Below are 26,572 nucleotides of genomic sequence, written 5' to 3'. Positions count from 1 at the left end.
TGGGTATGTTTATGTGTAAGGTAGTAATTAAGTACACCACAAAGAACATACAATCTCTGGTATGTTCGTTGTTCTGGTGTTTACGTTTAAGGGAACAAAATATAATCGCATATTTATATAATGTACTGAATTTATATTTAATCTGTGTATTTTGGAAACAATGTTTTAAAATGTCAACATTTTTAATCTATAAATTATTTTGTATCGTCTTTTATAATTATATTTTGGAATTGAATTGATTACTTTGTTTTATTTATAAAAGCCTTCGCAAGAGTTTAAAACGATATTTAAAAAAAACTTAGTAAGTAGCCTATATTTTCCAGACATTTGTGCAAATTTTATTGAGATCCATTAAGATCCTGTCCCATCACTAGCTGATAGAGGCTCAGATATCTTAAATGACGTCACTGTCAGATATTGGAACGAAATTCAATTTTACCATCACATATTTTACACGTTCGATTGTTATCAGACAATTTACAATTTGGTGGGACAGGCCCTACATTTTTCTGTATGTTACGTAGTAACATACAGTCATCAGTCCAAATTTTCGCATTTGTTAGGATAAATTATATTACCCTCACAAATTTGCGACAATTGAAACTAGTTTTGTGTAAATAAGTGTATTTGTTAAAAATAAAAGAAATACGTAATTTCAATAGTTTATTTAAAGATTAAACAGCTAATATTAACATTTGCGCCCCATTACAGATATAAGATATGACATTTTAGATATGGGAGGTTAATCTGAGAAAATATTTGACTTTGAACATTCTTGTTTTCTTACAAATTATCAGTGGTAAAATTACAATTTTTAAATAACAATTTGGAGAAAATTTGTATTCATAGCTCCTATTATTATTGGCATACCCACATATACACCACAATTACTATATTTAATAGTTTACAACAATTTCAAAATGAATTTACAATATTATTGCTTTTAAAGATGATATTTAGCAACATAAATCGCTATAAATGTTAACTATTCGTAAACAGTTATTCAGCTTATTTGCATTTCATTTTTATTGCTTAATTGTCAGCAAAAAGCTATAACATTTGGCACAAATTGTTGAAAAATGTACACAAAATATCCACATTTTAAAATACAACAAAAATATTAAGTAACAGCTGCCTCTAAGCACTAAAAAAAGCTAAACCTACGCGATAACTATAAAATGGGACCACTGTAAGTCAACAACAAACCAATAAAATGAAGGATAAATGATTTAATGTTTTTCTAAAGCTATCACTGACTTTTTAATATGGCAATAATAATGGTGTCCAACCGATGAGCCGGATTAGTCCCGTCACCCCACTCTGTCCCCACGTGAAAATAAAAAGTTTCACCCGTTCCACTATCACCAATAAGACGAGAGATGGAACCGTTATGAAATAAAATCAGTTCCAACCGTCCCCTCGACGCAAATCGAGGGACGGATTAAACTTTTTATTCTCATTTATTCCTACGTAGGACAGAGCGGGGTGACGGTTTGGAACAGTCCGATAAGCTTAGGTTGCCATTACATCTGCTAAATGTAAATGAAATTCGAAACATTTGTGGTAGAATAACTAATAACCAGGTTTTTTAATATCAGTTATGTCGACTCGCAGTGGTTATTTACTACAAAACTATAAATACTTGGAATACCTAAATATTAGTAACATGATCTACATAAAGATCATATGGACAGGGTTCTTAACTTTATTTAATACTTCATTTAAAATCTCTATTAGTCATCCACTACTACTGTTTTATAGACCAAGAGCTAACAGCTCCCAAGACATTGTAATTTTTATTCTAAAACAAATTACAATTTGTATCAACATATTTTTTTTATTTGTTTGGATAAAATTCAACCTTATGACATACTTTTTGAAAATTACTACTAAATAAGTATGCGACCTTAATAAAAAACATTAAAAAATCTTGTAGGAAAAAATCCAATGTAGCACCTTGTGCCATTCTTATGGTTTTTAATGATTAGTACAGTCCCTTAATGCAGATTTAGTTTTAGTAACTTAGTGTACACATTAAGGAATTAACAATCATTAAAAGACGCTTTGGCAGTTTGTAAAAAGACAATTTCTAATAATTTAGAAAGAAAATTCTATTATTTTAACAAGTACATAACATATTCATCGTAGTTAAAAGTTAAAAATGTATAGATAACATGTTAATATAGCGAAATATATCAATGATGTTAAAAACAAAAATTAATTTAACGGAGTTACCTTTCTATACAGTAATAAAGTACAATGTAGATTATAGGACAGTGTCCGTATGCGAGGCTGTGTGGTCTTGGGCTCGTGGTCTTGTATGCGTTCCTGTCCGGATTACCCAAGGCCGTGGTCCTCGAAGAATCCCTGCGGCGTCTCCTCCTGCAACAAGGAACATCACTGAGCCAGTGCCGCTCGTGCCCGCCATTACACTGAGCTATCGCTTTTCGGCTAAATGTAATCTTACATAATAACAAAGTAAAGGCCTGTCCCACCACTGGCTGATAGAGGTCCAGATAGCTTAAAAATGACATTATTGTCAGATAAGGTAACAAAATTCGACATTTCCATCACATACTTTACACGTTATTGTTATCAGACAATTTACAATTTGGTGGAACAGGCCCTTAATAAAATGAATTTCTGATTCACCACAATTATAGAATATAGTTACTCGGATCAGTGATTATTCTAACAGCATATTTAGAATCAAGATTTGCAAAAAAAACCACTTCATTTGCAATGACTGATTTTTTTTAACGGAAAAACGACTTACAATGTACAGGTGTAGTCAAAGCGTTACTATTAGTAAGAAACATTAGTAAACAATTACTACTTGAAGCTGTTATTGATAGTAGTTTAGTTCTCAAATAAAAAGTCCTTTCATTAGAAATGCATACTAAATGTATTTTATTTAAAAAAATTAATACACATTAGAAAAAAATAGGATTTGAAGTCTTAAACGTTGTTTGTCGGGGATCCGTTTTTCGGCCCAGTTAATGAATACAGTTGCATAGGTACATATTATAAAAATAATCTAACTTGTACAGTCACAAAGTCATTATAAAATACAGTATTTCTTATGAATGCTAGATTGCGTAGTCGCAAAAATGCAAAAATTTATTAAAATTATGATGATTCTATCACAAAATGCTTCAAAACCAGCAGTTTTTGACTATTTACAAAAACGTTATTGCAGTTGACAGAATTCGTTACAATTTTTTACGGAATCTGAGGTTAATGTAACCTATTATATCCCAGAATGGTTGAAGCTAGGAAGACATATCGTAATTGGATAAATTTAGAAAATAACGAAAACAATAATCGATAACAATCACAAAACGCTATTTTTTAATTAGTATTATTATGTAAAACAAAAATTATAAATACTTCGATTCTACGCGAATAAAATTAGAAAAAAATAACAATATAAAACATTTTAAGAAACAAAAATTACAAATTTTTAACAAAAAAAGACAAATATCTTCACCTTATTCTTAAAGATATGAGAATATCTGAATAAAAAACGAAATGAAAAGTTTATTTAGCTACAGAAGCTATAGAGAACAGAATTTTATAGAAAGCACCATTGTCGGCTTTGGTTTGGATTCAATTCAATTATAAAATTCATTTTAAATGAGGTGATTAAAGAAATTAAAAAGTTATAACGGATAAAACACGAGAGTAATAACACCTACGTCTTATGTATTTTTTGTTTTTATTATACTGTAAAGTTTGTTGCCATATAAAAAAATACACCCTGATAAAGCACTTAGCTCTTAAACTATACGCTTCTTAAAGAATCATTACTCGTTTTTACAATAAGATATTTATTAATTTAATATTATGAAGTAATACTTACGTTATAAATATATAAAATAGACAAAACAAACTTCTCTTTTCACAGATTAAAATGAATAAAACTGATTCTACGAATTTTTGTTACAAGAACGAATGTATGGCTCTTCGAAAGGCATTTTATATTGTTTAAGAAACTTCATTTATGTAAAAATTATTGTATATTTTTTTAGACAAAAATACGCAAAATTAATTTTACTCAATAAAGCTAGTTTTGGAATAAAATTTGCAATCATTTCAAAATGGATACCTTGTACCCTTGTTATGTACCTAACTGTTAGAATTTTTAACTATAGAAAAAGACAATTCACAATAAATAACTCATCTAAGTTATTTCTAGATCTAAACTTGATGACTTGTGATGGGAAAAAACTTTGCTTTAACAATCTTCAACTTAATACTTTTTAACCAGTTCACGGAATCCTTAAAATCTTTTTATGAGAAATATATACTCATTAAACATGTTTTATTTAGTAGCAGATTTGAGATTAACTTGAACTGTGAACATTTTACTCCTATTAAGGGCCTCTCACGAAAATTTGGGAGATACTTTGTAGCAATCGGTGTATAACGTAATAATGATTTTTAAAAAAAATGAAGTCAAGATAAATTCGATAAATAGAGTGACCGAGACATAAGAGAGCAGAGAAAGAGAGACAGAAAGTTCAAACAAATTGTCTTTTCCTATAGCTCCGTACATTTTCCAATATAAAAATTGTAGTCAAATCCATGCATTATCTTTAAGATATTCCTGTTAAGTTTTCGTTTAGCATTATCTTGGCTTAGTTCCGGAGTCCTGGTAACGGGGCGAAGGCCTACAGGAGCCCGACGTCGCGCAGCGCAGCGTCCACCGTCTCGTCCTATCACACCACACGCCACAAAATGCATACGTCAAACTATACAGCGATAATCGCCATCTTCATTAAAAAATTAGCAAGCTCTTTTAAAATTGAGAAAATTAGTCTTTGTAATAAAATGTAAATTATCAAAGAATTGATCATAAAATGTTCCATTAGTACTGTCGTGATAAAAGAATAGAAGTAGTGTGTTATTTTTTTCATTAAAAGTGTGTTAGAATCAGGTTTTAAAACCACACCGCAGAACTTTCGGGGAATACCCGCGCAGCAAGATACCACAGAGCTACAATAAAAGCGATTGAAACTGAATTTAAACCACCCGGTATTCATTAAATTTGGAACGCATCTTGCCACGCAAGCGATGGTTAGGAGCGGACACATGCAAGAAAACAGAAATTTTTAGTTATAAACCAATGTATTTCAACATCCCATTACAATAATGCACGAACAGCACACAATAACAAAAATTAGGACACCGCATTACCTTAAACTATTGCACATTTTTAAATACATAATTCAATATAAATTATAGAAAAAACGCTTCAACTAAAATCATTAAATCGTGTGTTAGAAATTTTATCACTTCAACAGAATTAGAATGGTGTTCGATTGAACATTAAAATACATGATGAAACTCTCAACTAAAATACTAATTAGTAAATTAATGGTTAAAAATGATTATAAAATTAGGTAAATCGATGTCCATAATACATTATTCGGAAACTCCAAAGCTACATGAATAAAAAGCAATATAAATACATCAAACATCGTTACGCCTATGACTAAATTAATAACAATATTGCGACATCAGATAAAAATTCCAATTTAATTTTACTATTTTATACATAAGAATCGTGTGAGGTTATAAGTGCAATGCATAGATAAATGTATGTATATATAATAGTCGAATAGGAAGCGCATAAAAATTAAAAAAAGCTGTGCAAAACAAGTATTAGTGTGGGCATGCAAGTTGATAGTTCAAGCAAAATAAATCACAAGTAGCATGGGCCTATGATTACTTGTAAATATAATTTTTTTTATTCTAAAGTTACCACAACTTATGTGGTACAGTTTTTTAATGAACAACTCACAAGGGTACTCTGCCCCCATCACTATACTGGTGACGCCAAAAGCATATTTGAACGCAATAAAATTATTTATAATTAAATGTATGACCAATACCAATAGTGGAAATATAAGTGAGGTGATTTTATAAATGACCTAAACAGTTTTTATTTCTTAATGTTAGCAGATTATTTGTTATTTACTGATTACAGCCTTCCCAACTAAGCTAAAAGCTTGTACTATTCAGTTTAAATGAAAGGAATCGCACGATTGTTTGAGCTGTCCATACCCTTTACAAATAGGGTATGGGTGGTTAAACATATAGTTATTATAATCTACTAGCTTTCGTCCGCGACTCCGTCCGCGTGGAATTAAATAAATACAAAAGTGAGAAGCCTATGTGTTCTTCCAGACTATCTCTACGTCTATACCAATTTTCGTCGTAATTCATTCAGCCGTTTAAGCTACAAACTCTAACAAGCATCCATCTAAACTTTCGCATTTATAATATTAGTATGATTAATTCTGATCTATTTAAATGACCATTATTGTATGAATATATGATTAAAAATAATCCTGAGATTCAAACTAGTGCAGTGCTAATTTATCGCATTAAAAATAATAAAAAAAAATGAATTTTGACAACAGTAATACCATAGATATGTAACTTAGTTGAAGGGTTTTGGACAAATTTAACTTTTAACCTAGAACCTAATTTATAAATTTTGTATTTAATTATATTTTGTATTGTACGAATAAGGTAATTAATTCCAACAAATGGCCAGAGGCCTTCTTAACTTCATTTTTATGTGTCCCATGACGCATCTAAGTTACAGATCTATGTTAGCATAAGTTATAAGGAAGCATTATGTCAAAGTGAGCATTTAATACCACAGATTATAATTTGGTGTGTCCGTCAGTGCAATAATCCATCGTTCAGGTCCTGACAGTTCCCAGCATGCAAATCACAACAGAAACAAAGGATAGTTAGCGGTGCGGTGCGGGGACAGTTGGGAAGAAACTAGCAAGTATGTGAAAGTATAACTGCACTCATATTAAATGGTTACTAAGAAACCTCTTAGTGTAGATTTGTTTGGAATGTATACTACGGGGACTTAATGACCACATAACAACTCTGAGTGCAATGGTGTAATTTTATGTTTTTAATTTTTCAATAATATTAGTTTCTATTTTATTTTGTTCCATGTAATAACAATTTATCACGATATTTTAGTGTCCTAATTAAAGATTTTTTTTTTCAATAAATAACTTAGTATAAATATTTTTATCTAAATTTAATATAAATTCATAATAAGCTCTAGTTGAAGAGTTTACAAAGAGATTGATATGTGCATAGTTTATTATTTTAAAGGCAGTGCACACTATATACATTAAAAATGATATATCTCTACAATAAAGGCACTACTGAGGCCTCTTTCCTAAATGGTCCGCATATTTTACAATCTACGCATTGAAAAGACAAATTATATTTTGACTAGACATTTTCATCTGTATTTGTTAATGTTTGAACTGGCCTTGGGAATAGCAATTTAATTAAAACTAGTATAAAGGCATTGCCATATGAACACAATAATGACTACACATCCCTAACATAAAACTGTTATATTACTAAAACTATGAAAATACAAATTGTAAACCTTTAATATCCCTTTCACAACTTACTTATAATATCCAAATTATCCTTATTACCCCGCATGAATTACTAAGGCCTTTTATACCTACTAAATTCCTACATATTTAAACTCGGCAAGTTAAAGTACAGTCAGCTGCATAAACATGTATACACTTAAGAATCTTGTATATTTATCCATCCTTTCATTTCAGATCTTGAATACATACTATTAATAAATATATTAATGCATATTTTTGAAATTAAATGCTCATGTTTTGTAATTTTTGTAAGTCTATATACATTTTTGTGGCTGACTGTATCATGCATAGGATATGCATTATTCAAACTGAACAATATTGTCAGATTCTCACAGCATATAATAATCAAGCTTTATGGCCTCATTTTATGTAATTTATTGCAGTTATATACCACTGTGAGGAAAATGTGTGTAAAGGGTCATGCCCTACACCCGAATCTGTTTACATCAGTATTTTATTTCATGTTTCAGCGCAATAATGTGAACAGCCATAAAGTTTGGAAAACCATTTTTACACAAGTTCATTATCCTGGCTACTGACCTCTTGCAGCAGATCCTGTGCAGCGATCGCCTTTAATACATTCTTCTTGCTTGTCTCCTGGAGCTCACCACCGAGGACCAGTTCATCCAAGATGAAGTATGCCTTCTCAAAGTTAAAGATGATGTCCAGTTCACATACCTGTAGAATATAAAGTCATAAAGTTACAGAGTAAACAAAATTGTTAAGAAAAGAGTCAGTAGTAGGTTTTTATAGGTGACCATCCTTACAATATAGCTTTAATAATTGGTTTAACTTATAGGACTGTGAACCAAATATAGTAAACCATAAAACCCACTACAGACATTCAGTTCTAACTAAAGCAATCAAGAAGTGTTGCCCTGTTCGGCACACATATTTATTTATTTTATTTCATTTAACAAAATACATTTTCATGTAATTATGTTTGTGTACGTGAATGTTAAAATGACCAAGTAGTTTAAAACACTCACACTGCCAAAGTATTTGTCAAGAAGTTCGACATATCTATGGATAAGTTCCAGAGTCAGCAGCTCATTGTCCTCTTGCTCCATAGCACAGCAGAAGTAGAGTGATGCATATCTGAAATGAGAAATTTTTAATAGAACATTATCACCAGCAAACAGAGGATTACCAGAAACCAGAACAGTAGTTTCAGTGCTTGTTTACAACAATCAGAACTTTCTTCTTTATAACATTAGTACAGATAGTGAAGACAGTAAGGGGAAAATACATATTGCATATAACAAATGAGCAGAATATTGTTTATCTGTCTGAATATGAAACAAAAGATATCTAACAATTTTGAATATTTTGACAATAACTATACTGTAAAAACATTTAGAATTAACATAATAAATATAATTATTTTGTATATTTTAATTACTAACCGTTTATAAACTACTTTGACATCTTTCCACTCGAGGAATGAGCACATTTTTGGTTTACGTGCGAGGACTGTGGTGATAAGCTCTCTAGTTATTTTCTTCTTTAGCTTGTCCGGATGAGCTACGTACCATTTCTGCAAACGTAGCTTGCCTTGGCGGCTGAATAATAACATGAATTGCATCTGTAACAGAAAGAACCTTGTTTAGGAAAATACCGATACTGGCATATAAATCGTTGACGTCGACGTTCAGATTAAGCTTTTATATCAGTGAATAACTTTTTTAAAATACAACAAGCAATAGTTTAATATATTAAGGATACTTTGTCAATTTGCAACAAATAACGATGCCGTGAAACATCGATACCGTGTAAGTTGTAAGTTTACTCACCATTTTATCTTATTAATCAATTGTGCAAGGGTATAAGTGTTTTAGTTTGGAATGATAAACCCTTTTACGTAAAGTATTAACACATATTTATTTAAAAACAACTTATAACAATTGTAAAATCATATCTTTTTTACTATATTGCTGAATGCTGACATGACATTTCCAAAACCAAAATGGCCACCAATTTGACATTGACACTTTGTTTTTTTTTAATATTTTAGCAAAAACAAAATTGTTGCCACAATCAAAATGTGAGAAATATTATTCGAGAAAATATAATTTAATTATTGTTGATCAAAGCATACTGGATTGTATTGGCAAAAAAGTAAAAGAAGCAAACTCATTATGTTTTGATAGATGGCTTAATTCAGTTAATTATCGATATCTTGCAAAGTATCGAATCGATTTAAAATCTACACATTGATTTTGTTCAATTCCTGAATACTTGTTGTGGCTTAGCCACTTCGGCGAATTCTGGTAGTCGCTTGCTAATTTGCCACTTCTGATGTACAACAAACACTTTGTATTTCCATTGTTATCAACCTTTGAAACGGACGAATAAAAAATGGACCAAATGGCTAAAATTTACCAAAAAGAGACGTAGTATATGTTGTCCAACGTAGCATTAACCAATACCATGTCTTTAACTTCCTGTCAAAATTAGCATCAAATTGAATCAATTACCAGAGTTGTTCATCAATACAGGTCAATACTTCTACGAAAGAGATGTTATGTAACCGATATCATACATTCACGTGGTAACAATAGGTTGCCTTTTCCCCAGCCTATTATAAATATTGAGTGTATAAAAAAATTAGCAAAGTTCAGGAGAGTAGAAAAAACACAAATTAAGAATAAGCATATATTGAATTTAATATAAATATAGTTATAAGATTAAATACTTAATTTTTAATATCACACTTATATAATTAATTAAAAATATGATCAATGTTTTATCATAATCTTATGTTTTTATAGTCGTTTAAAGTCATTGGCAAACTCCGGACTGAAGGGAGTTGCATTAAACTGGAAATTGTTGCTATGATTTGCAATACTATCCTTCCTCTGAAACAAAAAATATTTGTACCATCATAATTATGTATAGACGTAAATTGTACAGATTGCTAAAAAAACGTATTCAAAATAATGGAATGCCCACTTAATACTGGTATTTAAACTATATGGTCATTATGCCCATATAAAATAATCAAATTGTAATTAATACTTTGTTATCGCCGACGTCGACATCTCGCATAGAGCTGCTCTCCGGCGGGAAATAGTCGTCTCTGAATTGCGGCAAGTTTTCGATACCAATAAGGTCTGAATCGTCAGAGTCTCCGCTGAAAGTAATTCATTATGTAAAGTAAATATTTAACGTTGAAAAGTAAATGCCACATTCAAGTTGAGTGAAAAAGAAGTGACGTTACCTGATAGCGTCAAAATCAGGGGCTTTGATAGCCTCATTCCAGATAGGATTGGACCCTTCGGTGGCGTGTTTGTTAGTACCGGGAGCTGCCAGCCCTGCGCGGTTTAACCCCGAGTCTTGCGAGCCGTACTTTGTCATCGACAATGCTTCTAGACGACGTTTTAGCCTAAAATAGTTACACAAAAGTATGTTTAATATTATTGTGATAATTTCTATGAATTGGCAAGTTTTTTTCATTAAATAATTACTTACGCGCGACTCTTGACGACAAATGTGATTAGCAATACAAAGCATATCAAGGCAAGTAGAGCGCAGAGTGCGGCGAGCACGTAGACCGCGTTGCGGCCGGCGGCGGGCGTCAGCGTGGGACTGTCTCCAGTCACCAGGTCCCGCAGCACAAGAAGCTCCGTGTTCAGTGTCGTCTGCACTGTCCGTAAAAGTGTGGTGTCACTACGCAGTCTGTGGATAAAACAGTTTATATAAAGTTTGCACACTAGCGCCATCGAGTCCAAAATAAAAAACTTTCGAGAGCTAACGTGATCATTCGATATCGTTTTATATAAATGCGAATGTTTAGATTGATGGATGTTTTGATAGAAGTTGTCTCCAGAAAGGCTTAACAGATTTTGATAAAATATTAACACAGACGTAAATCATAGTTTAGAAAAACACATGGTCCATTACTAAGTTAATTTTAGCGGTTGGAGTCGCGGGCAAGAGTTAGTCTCAGAATAGATTGGAAACAAAACGTCACTCTTATTTGTCACTTAGTACAAATTAAATAAGTATACTGACTCCTCGATGACGTCAGTGGTGACCGGCGCGTTGTCTCGTATGAAATGCGCGCGCACCTCGGTGAGGTCGTCGCGCGCGACGCCGCTGCTCTCAGTGGCCGGCACCACCTGGTCCACGTTGCACGTCATGTTGAACCCTATGCCGAACGTCTGCGCTATCTAGAAGTACCAAAGAGATATAAAGAACGAATTCTCTCGTCTAGCAATTAATGGTAAATAATTAAAAGATTTCATCGAGATATAAAAAGTCTGACTGGAGATACTAGTGAAAAGGCGACTTACAAAATCTTTATTTTTCGCAATTTGCTCCATTGTATTGACAAAGATGAAGAACACTCGATTCATTGATGAGATCAAATAGATCTTCACATTCGTTGTATCTGTGGCTTCAGCTGCAAAGAAACATATTTAGAAACTAACTGTTTCCGTGCGGTTTGCTTCCGTGATGTTGGTAGCTCGTAGCTTATGGTCTCTTTCCCACATTTGGGGTTTTTATCCAATCAATTTACCCTCTAAGTTTAATAGCGTAATAACATATAACCTAAAGCGTGACGTAGGTAAGTGTAGGGATTTTTATTAAAAAAGAGGATTATTTAAAAATATGCTGTGATTGCTCACATCCTACGCCACAAAGTAGTGTGTGTTTACGTTATATTATATTAGCATATATGAGATTTTCTTACCAGTGTCTCTGGCGAGGACTTGAAACTGGAACATGCCATGCATGGAGACTGTCGGCTGCATGTTCAGTGTTAAAACGCCAGTTGTAGGGTTCAGTAAGAACGCTGTCGCCCTCACTGCTTCCAGACTCGGGTCTACTTGCATCGTCTCGTTCAGAATCACGTAGGTGATTGCGGCACCTTCAGAATGTGTCGCCTGTCGAGGTACTTTGGCATTTTAGTGTATCTAAGTTTTAGATCTGACTAACTTTCGCCCGCTACTCCGTTCACGTGGAATTAAAAAAAAGTGAGTAGCCTATGTGTTCTTCCAGACTAACCTCTACATCTGTACCAAATTTCATCGAAATCCGTTCAGCCGTTTAAGCTACAAACTCTAACAAACACCCATCTAAACTTTCGCATTTATAATATGATGATATGATTATTGTCACAATTGCAATCGTTATGAATTAAATTAATCATTAACTTTTAAATGACCTTGGAATAAAATATATGCAAGTACTTACTTGTAGGGTGAGCAATTCTCTATTGATGGTGTCCAAAGTGGAAATCCCCGCAGTATAAAGCGAACGCACGAAAATAGGTCGAGGATTTGCTTCTCTTACCTTCAAATTGAATTATTAACATGACAATATGAATTTAAATGAGAACGTGAATAAAGGTCAGTTAAATTTAGATGATTACAGATTCTCACTTACTGTAATAGTGACTGTGAGTGTGGAACCAGTAAGTATAGACCCTCCTGTAGGGGAGTTAGAGGCGGCCACAAGCAGCGTGTGCTCTACGCTGCTGTTGCGATCCAACTCTCGCACAACGCGTAAGACATTGTCCTGGGCATTAAGCTGGAAGTGGCCACCCTGATTGCCATCTGATGATGAACAATATTTTGTTATTATATGACTCATTTAAAAAAAATATGTTTACAAATCAACTCACTAGATGGCGTTGAGATCGAAATAGATCTCGCTATGGTTTGTTACCGCAGCAAAAAGGTTAATTCATATCGATTTAGCACTTTAGCTGAGATACATTTAATAGTTACACGAAAATTCATTTTTTTCCATCTAATGTAAATACTTACCGATAATCCTGTAATAAATGACATGGCAATCATCGGTACAGCGATAATTCTTTGGGTCTTCTGCTAAAGGCAATCGTTGACTTTCTTCCAAGCCTACCTCTTTTTCTAAAAAATAAAAAAGACATTAAACCACAAATGTTTAAGAAAGGTTGACATCTTCTTAACTACTGATTACGTACCAAAGAAAGTAACATGCGCTGTATTGACGGAGAATACTGGCTCGCCTTGTGTGGGTACAAATATTATGTTCAGCGTGGAGTCTGTGAACAGCGGACCTGGTTCTGTGCCGCCATCTGTAGCGCGGACAGTCACCTACAAATTAATATACTAAATATAAAGGAATACCCTCTTTGTGTAAATTCACATTTATGTTAATAAATGTACTTGAAACTCTTTAGTGTCTTCAGTGAAGAGTTGCTTCAGCATCAAAGTGCCCGAGTTCTCGCCATCGTTCACCACATGGAAATGATTCTCGGCCTCCGCTGTAAATTTGATTCAAATTTTAATAAAATTACTCTAATTGATAAAGAATTCATTAGATTTTTAGAGCATCAAGTGCAAAGATTTCTGTTAAAGATTCTTTTGGCGTTTCTGAGGTAGAACGGAGACTTGAACAAATTAAAAAGTTATGGGCTATTGGGAAGATTTAAAATTTAAATCCTACCGTTCCCGACGACAGAGAAGGTGACAATGCCGGCATGGAGTCCGTCTTCATCAGTCGCTGCGACGCGATGCAGGAATTCTCCGTTCACCATCACCAACATACCGTTTACCATGGCTCGTTCCTGAAAACCATCAAAATAAAGAAAAAATGTATTAATATACTTGATTCAGTCATTATAATGGTGTTCTGTTATTTCTGTAATGTTTAAACCACTTACCCTCGCGAGTCTAACAATGGAAGCATGTTGTGGGAACAAGAAAACCGGATCGTGGAAGTTGTATGGTCTGATTACGAGCTCGTAGTGCTCATCGGAGCTTTGTGGAGGATGGCCATAATCAAACGCCTGCAGAGATAGCACAAATTATGGTTGTTATTGTTGAAAATAGAAGCAGAGCATTAAAATACGAACTCACCAGTATATGTATAGAGTACGTTCCCCAGTATCCCTTCAAGTCCATGGCGGTCTCCAGCTCGCCTGTGACGTTCTGTATCTGTATCATGTTGAAGAGTCTGGGCAGGGTCAGGTCGCGGTCGGTGAGTGTCAGGTTGAGGATGTCGTATCCGACACGTGAGTTGTCGGTGTCCGGTTCATCTCGGTCTGGTGCGTAGATGTGAGGCTCTAAGCGGATGCCCTATATAACAGGTTTGGTTAAGACGTGACCTGAATTGGCTGGAGTCATGAAGAAGCGAAAATACACAATACTAATGTCATCCTACAAATCATACTTGGCATTTCAGTAAATTTGATCTTATAATATGATGCAATATATTTAGTTACCTCTGTGAGATTCTCCAGCACGGACCAGGAGAGTTCATGAGGTTCAGGCAGTTCAGGGGCATTATCGTTTACGTCCAGTAATATGACTTCTACTGTCGTCGTGTTTTGGTTCCTGTTGCCATCTGAAATTGATTGATTCGTTTAAAATTTAAATTAACATGATCCAAGAATTAATATACTATTGTAACGTAATGTAACTATTCATACCTCCTTCGGAATAGAAGTTGTCAATAAGGTTTAAGAATATTGTATGCATAGGCTCGTCTCCATCGCGGTCCAGCGTCTCCTCCGTGGTGTAGTTTACGTACAGCCTTCCGCTGTCCAGGTCCACCGAGAAAAAGCTGCGCAGGCGCACATTCACACCGTAGTTGATCTGATACCGCACCGTATTGTACATTTCTGTGATAATAACGATAAAATTGTATTTACTGCTGAAAAGATTCAAGGGAAAGAATCAAATAGTAATATTTGCTCTGTCTTCTAAACTAAATTTAACTATCTTTCGTTATCTTCTCTCTCTGAGATCAGTTCTCGGAGGTCTGTTTTTAATTTATTTCCTTTCCCACCATTTTCTTATAGGGAAAGGATTGAAATGTGAATATGACGGTGGAGGAGACGCATCGGAAGGGGAATTATGCTCTTTATGTGCGTCTCCTTCGTTGATCAAGGGTATTGCGGATGTATGCTTATATATACATAGCTTTTCGTTTTCTCGGCGAAATCAGGTGGTTGCACACACCTTTGCCACTTATAATATAAAAAAAAATTAAATGTTTTGGTTAGAATCTCACCGTCTCTGTCATCATCACTTGACATGAGATACACGATGTCATCACCGGAAGTGGCATTCTCATACACGTATACAACGACGTCAAACTCCTCGGTTTCCGCGCGTGGTGTCTTGTTGTTAGTGTCAATAATGTAGATTTTGATCTGGAAAATGGATAATTAAGCTTCCTACCTACTTTTGTTTAATCTGGTCTATTACCTAAGGTATTACTTACATCGCCCTCGGTTTCCCAGTAAGTGTCGTCTGGGGGACAATCGTCTTCGTTAATTTCGTAGCATCGATCGCTGGCTACGATCGTGTAATACAGGAATTGTGTAGGAGGGATGTCGGCATCGATGGCTCCCGGCTTATCCACTGTCAACTGCCCCGTATAGAAATCTATCTTCACGAGATCTTCGAGTGTATTGTTTCGTGGCCTAAAGGATTTTATAACTTAAATATTATACAAAAGATAAAAGAAGAATGGTTGATTTGATGGAAATATGGAAGGACTACACTTCTCCCGCGACTCCGTTCGCGTGCAATTAAAAAAACAAAAGTGAGTAGCCTATTTCTTCCCTACTATCCTCTATGTATATGCCAAATTTCATCGAGATCCATTCAGCCGTTTAGGCTAAAAATTCTAACAAACATCCATCCATCCATCTAAACTTTCGCATTCATAATAGTTATTAGTAAGAAGTAAGATTATACATACATAATAGTGTATCGGACTTGATTGTAGAGTGGTCCATCAATATCGGTGGCCAGCACTGAGCCAATAACAATGCCCGTGCCCGAGTTCTCGCGAACTCTGAATTCCTGTGTGAGGGTATTCTCAGACCAGACTGGCGGATTGTCGTTCATGTCCACTATGATTATTGTGAATGTCACTGAAATATTTAGTTTGTTAATGACGTGATCGTAAATCTATCATATGTAACCGTGTTGGTATTTTTCAGATGTTTTTGGATTATTGTAAAGCAATGACCCTTATCGAAAGCAATCAATCCTAGTCGACTTAGAAAGAAATTACTTATAATTTTACAAATATCTGAGCATCGGTGGCTCAGGGGTTTAAGGACTTGACTTGTAATCTACGGGTTTGAATCCCGCCATTTACCAATGTAATTTTCGATTTATGAATTTCATATGTACATAGTTTATCGCCGTTCTTACGGTGAAGGAAAACAACCAGCACATAGTGGCGAAGAAATTTAAAGATATGTAAATTCAACCAAGTCAAGAAGTGGGCCATCGTGATTGACTATGGCCTAGTAACCCCTTATTTAGGGTAGGCTCCGAGCTCCTTAGTGGGGACGTATAGTGAGCTGGTAATGATTAAAAAAAATCATTATTAGTGACGTACATTCATCGTAATCGGCTCCAATCTCGGTGTTAATGTCACGCACTCTGATAGTCAAGTAAAGAACCTCGAACTCCTCAAAGTCGATGGTGACGTTATGCCTGATCTCGCGCACCACCACGCGGCCGCGCGCCACGCCGCGCACACTCTCGTCAGGGTATAATGTCTCGATTGCTACACAACTATTGGAAAAGTATGCTTATTAATAAAAATCTTGTCTTACTCAAATTCTTAACTTATTTAGTATAAATTTAGTTCATCATGGATAGGTCCATTTTAAATTCGGATTAATTGATTCTGATTGGATTTGATGAACATGATGTGTAGATTACTCAATTTGTAGTCAAATATTACGAGAGTCAGAGCGCGCCCACATCTTTGTCTATATTATTGCACAACTGTTTAGTTTCGCTTTGATTGCTATGAGCTTATATGGACGTGCGCTCACTACTCGATTTATTTGTGCAACTAAACAGTTATCTTCAAAACAATCGGCAATCGTTTAGTCGAAGGTGTGCGCCCACTCTAAATGAGTCTGGATCATACTTGTGGTACTCTCTGGCATCAGTTTCCCTGCCCTGCTTGGTCGCATACGAAGTGGTCCAGTCTATCTCAAAGCGCAGCTCCGCGGTGCTGTCCGGATCTGTTGCTTGTATCTCGCGGGTGATCTCTGTGCCTTCGGGGACGTTCTCTTCTATACGAGGACTACCACGAGGCTGAATGCAAAGAGCTGATTAGAATTATTTAGGACTAACGTTTCTATAAATTACATTTTTATCATCAAAATATTGTGAAATAAAATTGCAATTTTTTTGGTGCTATTTGAGGACGGCTTTAAAATGAAAAAGCAGGGCGGAAGGAGGGAAAAGAAGGCAGGAAAGAAGAGAAGTTGATTATAGGTATTATAAGACAAGTAAGTAAATTTTTACTTACCAATCGTAAACTGGGCGGCGTATTGTTGATGTCAATAAGGCGAATGATTAATTGCGAAGTAGCCGTGTGGTATGGCTCGCCTAGAGTGTCATCCGCTCGCACCTGGGTACAGAAATAACACATGTTCCATGAAATATCTAGGAAAGTAGGTAAACACTATTTTTTTCGAAAAGCATTTACCTGTACAAACAGTTCGCTTTGTCTATGATAATCAAAGGTATCATCGACGGCCACGTGGATCGCTCCAGTCGCGTCGTCGATGTTAAGGAATTGTCCTGCGTTGCCCATTAGCGAGTGACTAGTAACAAAAAACATCATACCATCAACTTGTCCATTTAAACTATTACTTTCAATTATTTTAGTATTTAATGTACTGGTACTCGTAGTCATCAATTGGTCAATTTTTGTCATCTAACTATGATGTAAATCTCGAAAACTGTTTGGATTAAGTTCGTCTGATTTGAAATGATAGTTGTCGATGTTTGAATGGCTAACTTGAAATTACTTACACAACTCTATCATCAATATCCCTGTCTTTCGCAAGCACAGTGGCGACATAAAAGCCACTACCCTCAGTCTCGTTGAAGGTGACAGTCTGCGTGTCCTGCTCGAAGATCGGCTCCTCATCGTTCCAGTTGATCAGGTTGATATAGACTGTGGCGACGCCCACGAAATCAGTTCTGTTAAGGTCGGTCGCTATCACCTTTTATTGGAAGAAGGGAGTAACAGTCAAGTATACTTTGTAAGGATTTTTAAGATAGTTAAAGAACATGGACAAGATGTTGCTGATAGAAACCAACCCTTGAATCTCATTGACTGCCATCACTTCGTTACTCTAACTTCAGTTAGATAACTGAACGATTGTGGAGTGGAAAGGAAGAGTATTGTACTAAGAATTTAATTTTGCTGCAATATTAGCTACTTTACTACTATAATCATTAGTTTATAGTGTACCTTTTACAGTTAAATATCAGTAAATATTGTGATACCTTAAGAGTGATATTTTGATACTCAGGCACTTCATAGTCCAGCATAGAATGGTTGAGGGTGCCCATGATGAACTCCTGCTTCTGGTAGCCGACTTCTGGGGCTATGTAGAAAGCCTTCGCCGCATCCGGTGGAAACACGCTCTCGAGATGCACACTGTATTGTGCATTTTGACCCTATACGTAGGAAATAACTTTACTACACGTTCTTCTGAACCAAAAACCATGAAGAAGGCTATATCAAAATGAACTCTATCTGAATAAGAAGTCTACTCACCAAGTCTCTATCATGAAAGCCAAGATGTTCGATATTCAGTGTCATAGGCGTCTCTTCCATAATATCTATGGAGTATTCTTTGAATAATGGCTCCGGTCTTTGGTCATTAATGTCATTAACGATGATGACGACATTAGATACCACATAGAGGCTTTCATTATTCTCTTTATATGCAATGATAGACAGCTGGAAGACCTCCCTCTGAAGCTCATCTCGGTCTATTGGAGATACATGAAAGACCGCACCTTCTCTTCCACCTTCTATTGTTGTTATATTGAAGAATGTGTCTGGAAATAACAAATGACAATGAACTTTGTATGTGATATCCACAAAGATACATTTGTATAACCAAAAACCGTATATACCTTCTGGGTCAGTCTCTATTCTGTAGTATATCGGTCTATTGATACCAGTATCTCCGTCTATCGCAAGCACGTTGAATTTCTGTTCGGTCTTTTCGTCGAACTGCTGGACCGCAAAGATCTCTATCCATCTTGGCGGCCGGTGTTCCACGTTCACTACTTGCACCATCAGTGTAACAGTGTGGCTGTTGGGAAGGGAATCCTAAAACCAACATTATGTGTACTCAAAGTTAAATCAATTACTGTAAGTGAACGATTATCAAGATATTTATGAAGTCGAAATTTTTTTTACCAAGAAATAATGTGCAGTAATAATTTCTAATATTGATTTGAATTGCTTTAAAACTTCGTCATAAATCAGCCAATATTGTTATAATTGCGTCAGCAGTTAAGAGCAAGGGCATTTAAATAAAACAACTTACGTAAGCAGTAACTCTAAACACATGAAGGGCGTTTGTCTCGAAGTTAAGGGAGGTATTAAGTCCCACAGTCATCGTCATCCTGTACCACTCGTTCTGTATGTTGTCTCCTTGTATAAAGAAGATCTTCTCGTCTCCCCTATCACTGTCGATTTCGAACGTCATAAACCTGGTGCTGATCTCACCATCCGCGTCTGTCACTTGATAGACGCACTCTGTTAGACCTGGATCACCCAACTCCTGGAAATTTTAAAAGTATTCAATTATAATAAGATCTTTAACTGATTACTTTGGATGCAAGATTGTCACAACTTTCACAAAGAGGTAGAATCAGAGCAAATTTTAACACGTTTACGACCGAAAATGAAACGACATCAAGTTGTGTAGTATCGTTTTAAATGACAAGGCGACATTTAAGCCATATTCATTAAAAATTTTTATACCTCTGTAGATTTTAAGCGTACTGAAAAAGCAAAGTGTTTAGATTCGTTTTAGTATTCGGTGAACTTGGCGACTCGAATCGTTGTCACTAAAGCATGTAACGTGTAAATGGTATGAAAGGTGTGGTGTGAAAGGTCTAGGTAACTCACTGGCACTTGACAAGCATCGAAGGCCTGTATGATAGGATCGTTGTCGTCAATGTTGACAATCTGCAGAGTGACGCCAGCGATCAGCGGCTCACCGTCTACCCGCACGTTGAACATGTACCGCTGCATACCCGGCGTCTCGTAATCTTGTCTGCAACATAACCCTAAATAATAATCTGCAATTGCGGATGTCCAATTGCGGTCGCTTTCCATTTTGGTGGATTCACGTGGCCGCTTGCTTGTTTGCTATCTTATATTATAAAAAATAATGTTACATTTATCATAGATGAGAAAAGTAACGGATAACGTCCGTGAAGTTGCAAAAAAAGTTATTAAAGCCTGCGCACACCTGAAATAAAACTATCGCCGAACTGTTTAATCTGATGTGAGCAGACTACTCGATTTTCAGTCGTGACTAAACAGTTGAATTGGCTGCAAAACAATCGACAATCGCACAACAGCTGTGTAACAGTTTAGTCAAAAGTATGCGGATGCTCTTAGAGCAATTTCAGCAGAACAAAATAGAGGAGCGACAGCTTTAAGTAAAATAAGGCATGATGATGATTTAAATACCGTTGTGTGATGTATAGGAACCATTTGTCATCTTCCTTTCGTATTGCAGGGCCAAGCAGATTGAAGGAACCAGACATGAAAGACGCAATGTACGGCTCTTGAGTACCTGGAGAAAACACGCAAAGATCTCAGTATAGTCCTTCGCAATAATTAGGTATAACTATTATTTATATACTCATCGACAATTTTACCATTATAATTTATAACAGCGATGGGCACTTCTCCTTCAATCTCTTCGTCCATATAGATGATCTGTGTGCCAGTGGTAGGCATATTGGGGAAGTAATCGTCCATGCACACGTCATCGCGCTCCGGGCCTGGAGTGAACGGTCTTTCTCCAAATGGTACACCTACATACATCATAATCAAAATGTTAAATGAAGCTTTAAGAAAACAACTACTAAAATTTAAAATGACAATATTGATGTACAAATATGAAGAATATGGATGGATTGCGAAAAGGTGACATGATGAAGAAAGGAGTGCTGACTGAGATGAAAGATAGAGTTATTTGGAGGACGAAAACTCGCCGCGTTAACCCTACGGCAGTAGTAAAAAGTAAGGGAGATGAAATATGAAGCACTATGTTTCACCCGCGACTCCGTCTGCGTGGTATTAAAAAAATTAAAAGTAAGTAGTCTATGTGTTCTTCCAGAATATGCTTTACATCTGTGCCAAATTTCATCCAGATCCGTTTAGCCGTTTATGCTTCAAACTCTAACAAACATCAATCCATCTATCCATCTAAACTTTCACATTTATAATATTAGTAAGAAGTAAGATAAGATATCTTACCATCAAAATTGAGTTCAGGCAGATCATCAGGTTTGGGTTCGCGTGGTATACTTGTCATATACGAGCATCTTTCTGAAAAAACGAATTGTGTAACATGAAGATCGTTAAATCATGGAATTAACGAGACAAATACATGCCATTTTCATGAAGAAATAACAAACTTACGTTGACAGAAGACGAGAGAAACATCAAGAAGCATTAACAGTGTTAGCAACGTCCCAGCTGCTCGTACATCCCCGCCCATCTCGCATGATATACAGTCTCCGCTATACTAAACATTTTTTAAATTAATAAAGAAACAAGATATAATTATGAAGACAATACCCTTATGAGAGAGATCTATGGATTGAAATCAGTAGTCTACCCAATTCCATGTTATTGTTACATGAGTAACGACACTTTTTTTGAATTATTAGCATTAAAGCTATGCTTATTTTCTTCAATTTAAATATTAGATTCATTCCAACGTAATATCATAGGTAATTAACAACCTATTATTTAAGCAATAACAAATAATAATTTGCTAAATAAGTAATCAATAATGTATTTTCCTTTAAAATTTTACAAGGGTTTTCCGAGTTATTTTTCAATCACATTTTGATAAGATATGACGTCACGAAATATGTCGAAAGTTTTAAACGGTAACCCAGACCTTGGATGATGGCCATAGCTTTACTAACACTGAACAGCTGTACAAAAACATAAGTGGCCCTTCAGCTTCCTCTTAGGCTTCCTTTGGGTTGAAGTTTTAATTTTCAAAATGAAATGTGTTACTCAGAGAAACATATCGTACTAAAGAAGAAATAACTGTAGAAATCGCTTTTCGTAATTATTGCGTACTATTCTTGTAACGATATTTCAAACTAAAGATACTTCTTTGAGTAAAATACTGTTCTAAAAAAATAAAAAACGGTTAAGTACAGCATAAAAGAAATAAACTACCTGAGAAAATAGAATAATCCACTTGGTACTAAACAACACACTGAATTAACAAAAACACGCAAATAAACAATGAAAAACAATATGGCGGCAAAAAGGGTCCTCTTTTCAAACTGTGAACATAACTACTTTTGGATTCTGCACCTACTGTTAGACTTGATTAGATTATTACTGATTGTAGATTATTTATTATAATAAATTCTAAAGCTACGTATATATTGAGCATAATCAAAACGCATTATAATAACAGAACATTACTCTAGATAATACAGCAAAAAATAACCTTCAAACTTGCATTTTAAAATTGACATTCGAACATTTAAAAATTTTGGAAACTAGTAAACTAAAGATTTACGAGTCAACATAATCAATGTTACGTAATCAAAGATACAATATAAGGATTTTCTCAAATTCACCAAAAATCATGTTTCCGTTAAACAAAATCTTTGTTTTAATTTAATGTGTTAGTGTAAACGTAACCTAGGTTCTATAAAAATGCTTAAATAGATATGATATCGTTATCTACAAACACAATTGGATTTAATCGGTGAATAATTCCCGATATGACATACAAATACCATAGACATTGCGAACCCAATCGCTTTAAAACGACCTTGGCTTTGTTGAATTCGCGACTTCAGTTAAAGAATATCTGAGTCCTATTTTAATGCATTTTTCAGGTTATAAAATATCGAATTTGATAATACATTAGATAAACTAGACTAGTCTATGTGACTGAAAAAGTTTTGCAAACAAATGCTTAACGTAGTGGTACATCTCATTTACTAGTAGGGGAAAAGAAAATATCTTGTAACAAGACTGCAACTGTCAGGTCGCCCAGGGTGCTGGATAGAAAAGCTATCCAGCTTAAAATAATAGTGTCGAATAAACCTGTTTATTTTCCAATCCCCACTAAGTGGTATAAAGGAGGCGTAGAATTCACCCAGAGCGTTAGTTCTCGCAAAGAGCGATACTGGTAGTAAAAGGGAAATGTCACTAGGAATTGAATAGAATGAGAGAAGTGTGAGAAATGTTAAATTGCTGAAAAAATGTGCTGACGCCATTACGTTAAATCGTAGGCAATGTTATTGAGCACTTTGTTACTACTAGCCTAATATCTATTTGTGTATATTTGAGTATGTCTGTGTAAACTCAGTCCGGTAATGGCGTTATCTTCCTTATCGACGGTCAACTGTTTTCCTACGACGGACTCCGGCTATTTATTGCCGATAAATCACTGACACAAGAGTGATTTGGACATCTTTTAAAATCAATGAATACGATATGAACATTTAAAAAAATAATGGAAACCAACAGGACCAATTATATTAAATTTTTCATGAAAAATAAAACTTTATTTGCTACTGGCTGCACATTGCACAGTAACAATGAGATTTTCATTTTACTCGATAGTTATGTTCCTCTGAATACATCAAGTAATCCTCTCTATTATAGCATTAAAAACCATAGTTACAAACTAAATTTATAAACTTTAGTGGCTTCTGCTGCATTATTTGCATGAATGTGCATGCAGTTGTCATTTACGGAATAATTGATCATTCAGTTATAGCAAAAGTTTTTATGAAAATATCGCATCACACGAGGTCCGTGTCACTCCATAGTAACGGGGTATTGCGACCTTTGGATGCGCTTTGGCGCGCACATCTCAGTCTAAAGCAGATTGTCACTGGAAGCCCTCCGCCGTACTTACAAAATAACTTTGTACCGGACAAGTAAGTTTTTATTCCTTTAGCTAACTACTTTGTTTTCTTTACCAGTATTATTGTAAATATTTATAACGATATAAAATTGTTATTGTTATAAAATTTAAACAAACATTGATTTTGTGTTAAGTATTGCTAACTAGCTTTCGCCCGCGACTCCGTCCGCGTGGAACTAAAAAAAAACAAACGTGAGTAGCCTAAGTGTTCTTCCAGACTATCCTCTACATCTATACCAAATTGCATCGAAATCCGTTCAGTCGTTTAGGCTACAAACTCTAACAAACATCCATCCATCCATCTAAACTTTCGCATTTGTAATATTAGTTAGTATTACATCCAATCTAGTACGTCGGTAAGCTCCGACTGATTACTATGTAACTGTAGTTAGTTTATTTTTCAGCATTTTACAAAAATATGGCGTTATATAAATGTTACGATCACCTCCAAACAGCCCGGGGTCAAGGGATCATTTGTATCTCAAATATTTTCGTTACATCCGTGGTGGGTAGTTGGTGTTTTACTGTCGGAATATATTCACTCTGTGTACAAAGAAGTCGTTAAACACTATAAAAGTTTAAGTAGCTGTTTATGTCATTTAAGAGTAATATTCCATAGGTAACTATTTCTAACCTATGCATCGGATATGCATAAATGGAATATTTTCGTATGATCACTACCGAACAGTTTTGTTTAATGTTTGAGCAATTTCTTACTCTTTATCGTACGGCAGCGAGGACCCACGCATAAAAATCGTCAATTTTATACCGTCAATATTTTAAGCATCAATTGCCTCCTATCGTAGGTTCTATTCCCACCATTCCACTGTTGTAAACCATAGACCTTACCTGGAGTTATTGAAATATTAACATGTATAAGGGATACCTTATCTTAGCAAGAATCTTCGTTTAGATTTTAGGCAAATTTATTATTTACATTTAAAGCCCAGACGTATACGAAACACATATTTTTGTTTATACACGCGGCCTCGATAAGTATTTCGTCAATAATAAAACAAAAAATATTGATTAATATGTATTTAAAACTTTTTGATAACCTTTTGAATATGTCACCCTGCACCGGCGTGGCAGAATCAGTTATTGGGGTGCCTGAGGTGCGAATACCACGCCATCGCGTATCATAGACAACTTTTTTTTTCATTTTCAATGTTCGAATATCCAGCAAGGATAAAGTTAACGAGCAAAATGGCGGGAAATGGGGAAGTTTATAGCAAAACATTTAACGGTAGATGTACTGTGGGATTAAATAGAAGAAAAAGAGGTACGATTAATAAAAGAGCGGAGGAATATTTAAAAGCTGTCAGTAATAGTCTTGGAGAACCAGCTGAGGGTATGTTTGTTAGAGAAAATTATTTGTTTGGTTGTTAAAATATTATATAAACTATTACATTTTGACCAAGGCTTGGAAACTAAATTCATATATTCATCTAGCTAGATTTAGTGCCTAAAATCCATTTTCACTTATCTAGGTGTAAGGAAACCTATTTTCGGTACAAACTTAATTTCTACAGGTTTCAAATGATTTCTATTAATATTTTCCTTTTTTTTTTTCAAAACTTTAATATTTTTTCCTTAGTTATTTCAATAAAAGATAGCATATATAAAAGCAATAAGTGTTATAAATAAGTTAATAACCAGTGCATCCGTGTCACACGATAACTGGTATAACCTTTAGATTCTTTAATCAATGCAGATCGCGAAAGTGCACGTATTTACATCACAATATTAATGTAGCTACCTACTCGTAACTTATGTACAATCAGCTGCATAAATGTGTCTGGAAACTTGTACATGTTTTCGGTCTCAAAAACATGTATGCGCGACTGTCCGTATCCTCCCGACTGTGAACAAACATTGGGGACGGATAACTCTATTTTTGAAACCGAAGCTCACGGGTTTCTGAAGTTTTGTATATGTACAGTAAAGTATTTGTGCAGTTGACTGTACAATTATAATTGCATGGGTTGCATACACACAGCTAAACATATCGATATACTTCTACAGTTAAAACTGATAATCCCCTCCACTTATCTTTCTTACTAGTTACTCCTATAAAGTCATATCCTATCCCTTGTATTAATACTTGATCAAGTAATCGTTTTGTGGGTAGTGATGTGCGTGCAAAAGCCGGGCCGGGCAGGCCTGCCGCAGCTCGAGG

At 35.0% G+C, this 26,572-nt stretch overlaps 2 protein-coding genes across 3 annotated transcripts; both read right to left on the bottom strand.

Annotated features, from left to right (window-relative positions):
• Positions 1-1,438: 1,438 nt before the first annotated feature.
• LOC106102737 (AP-1 complex subunit sigma-1A) lies at positions 1,439-9,422 on the bottom strand. Of its 2 annotated transcripts, none has more exons than XM_013282296.1 (5): positions 9,245-9,422; positions 8,858-9,036; positions 8,441-8,549; positions 7,992-8,129; positions 1,439-2,382 (listed from the first exon to the last, which is right to left on the bottom strand). In XM_013282296.1, the coding sequence occupies exons 1-5, from the start codon at positions 9,245-9,247 to the stop codon at positions 2,338-2,340; spliced, it is 474 nt and encodes a 157-aa protein (XP_013137750.1). In that variant the 5' UTR covers positions 9,248-9,422; the 3' UTR covers positions 1,439-2,337. The 2 variants fall into 2 exon arrangements, with proteins under 2 accessions (XP_013137750.1, XP_013137751.1); XM_013282297.1 differs by lacking the exon at positions 1,439-2,382 and adding an exon at positions 4,096-4,718.
• Positions 9,423-10,178: 756 nt separating this feature from the next.
• On the bottom strand, positions 10,179-22,837 carry LOC106102751 (cadherin-related family member 2-like). The gene is made up of 35 exons (XM_013282321.1): positions 22,677-22,837; positions 21,900-22,005; positions 21,735-21,806; positions 21,131-21,289; positions 20,940-21,045; positions 20,370-20,517; positions 19,783-20,019; positions 19,364-19,562; positions 18,999-19,285; positions 18,725-18,898; positions 18,245-18,438; positions 17,916-18,033; positions 17,736-17,837; positions 17,349-17,518; positions 16,806-16,984; positions 16,155-16,329; positions 15,672-15,873; positions 15,459-15,600; positions 14,875-15,066; positions 14,668-14,789; positions 14,303-14,521; positions 14,107-14,232; positions 13,890-14,010; positions 13,610-13,707; positions 13,405-13,537; positions 13,226-13,330; positions 12,843-13,012; positions 12,651-12,749; positions 12,148-12,340; positions 11,747-11,856; positions 11,466-11,623; positions 10,923-11,129; positions 10,672-10,836; positions 10,470-10,584; positions 10,179-10,309 (listed from the first exon to the last, which is right to left on the bottom strand). The coding sequence occupies exons 2-35, from the start codon at positions 21,976-21,978 to the stop codon at positions 10,217-10,219; spliced, it is 5,169 nt and encodes a 1,722-aa protein (XP_013137775.1). The 5' UTR covers positions 21,979-22,005; positions 22,677-22,837; the 3' UTR covers positions 10,179-10,216.
• Positions 22,838-26,572: the final 3,735 nt, after the last annotated feature.

This window comes from Papilio polytes, unplaced genomic scaffold (assembly GCF_000836215.1).
Source record: "Papilio polytes unplaced genomic scaffold, Ppol_1.0 DF823912.1, whole genome shotgun sequence".
NCBI lineage: Eukaryota > Metazoa > Arthropoda > Insecta > Lepidoptera > Papilionidae > Papilio > Papilio polytes.
Note: the sequence above shows the minus strand (reverse complement) of the source record. Positions and strands in the feature narration are given on the sequence as shown.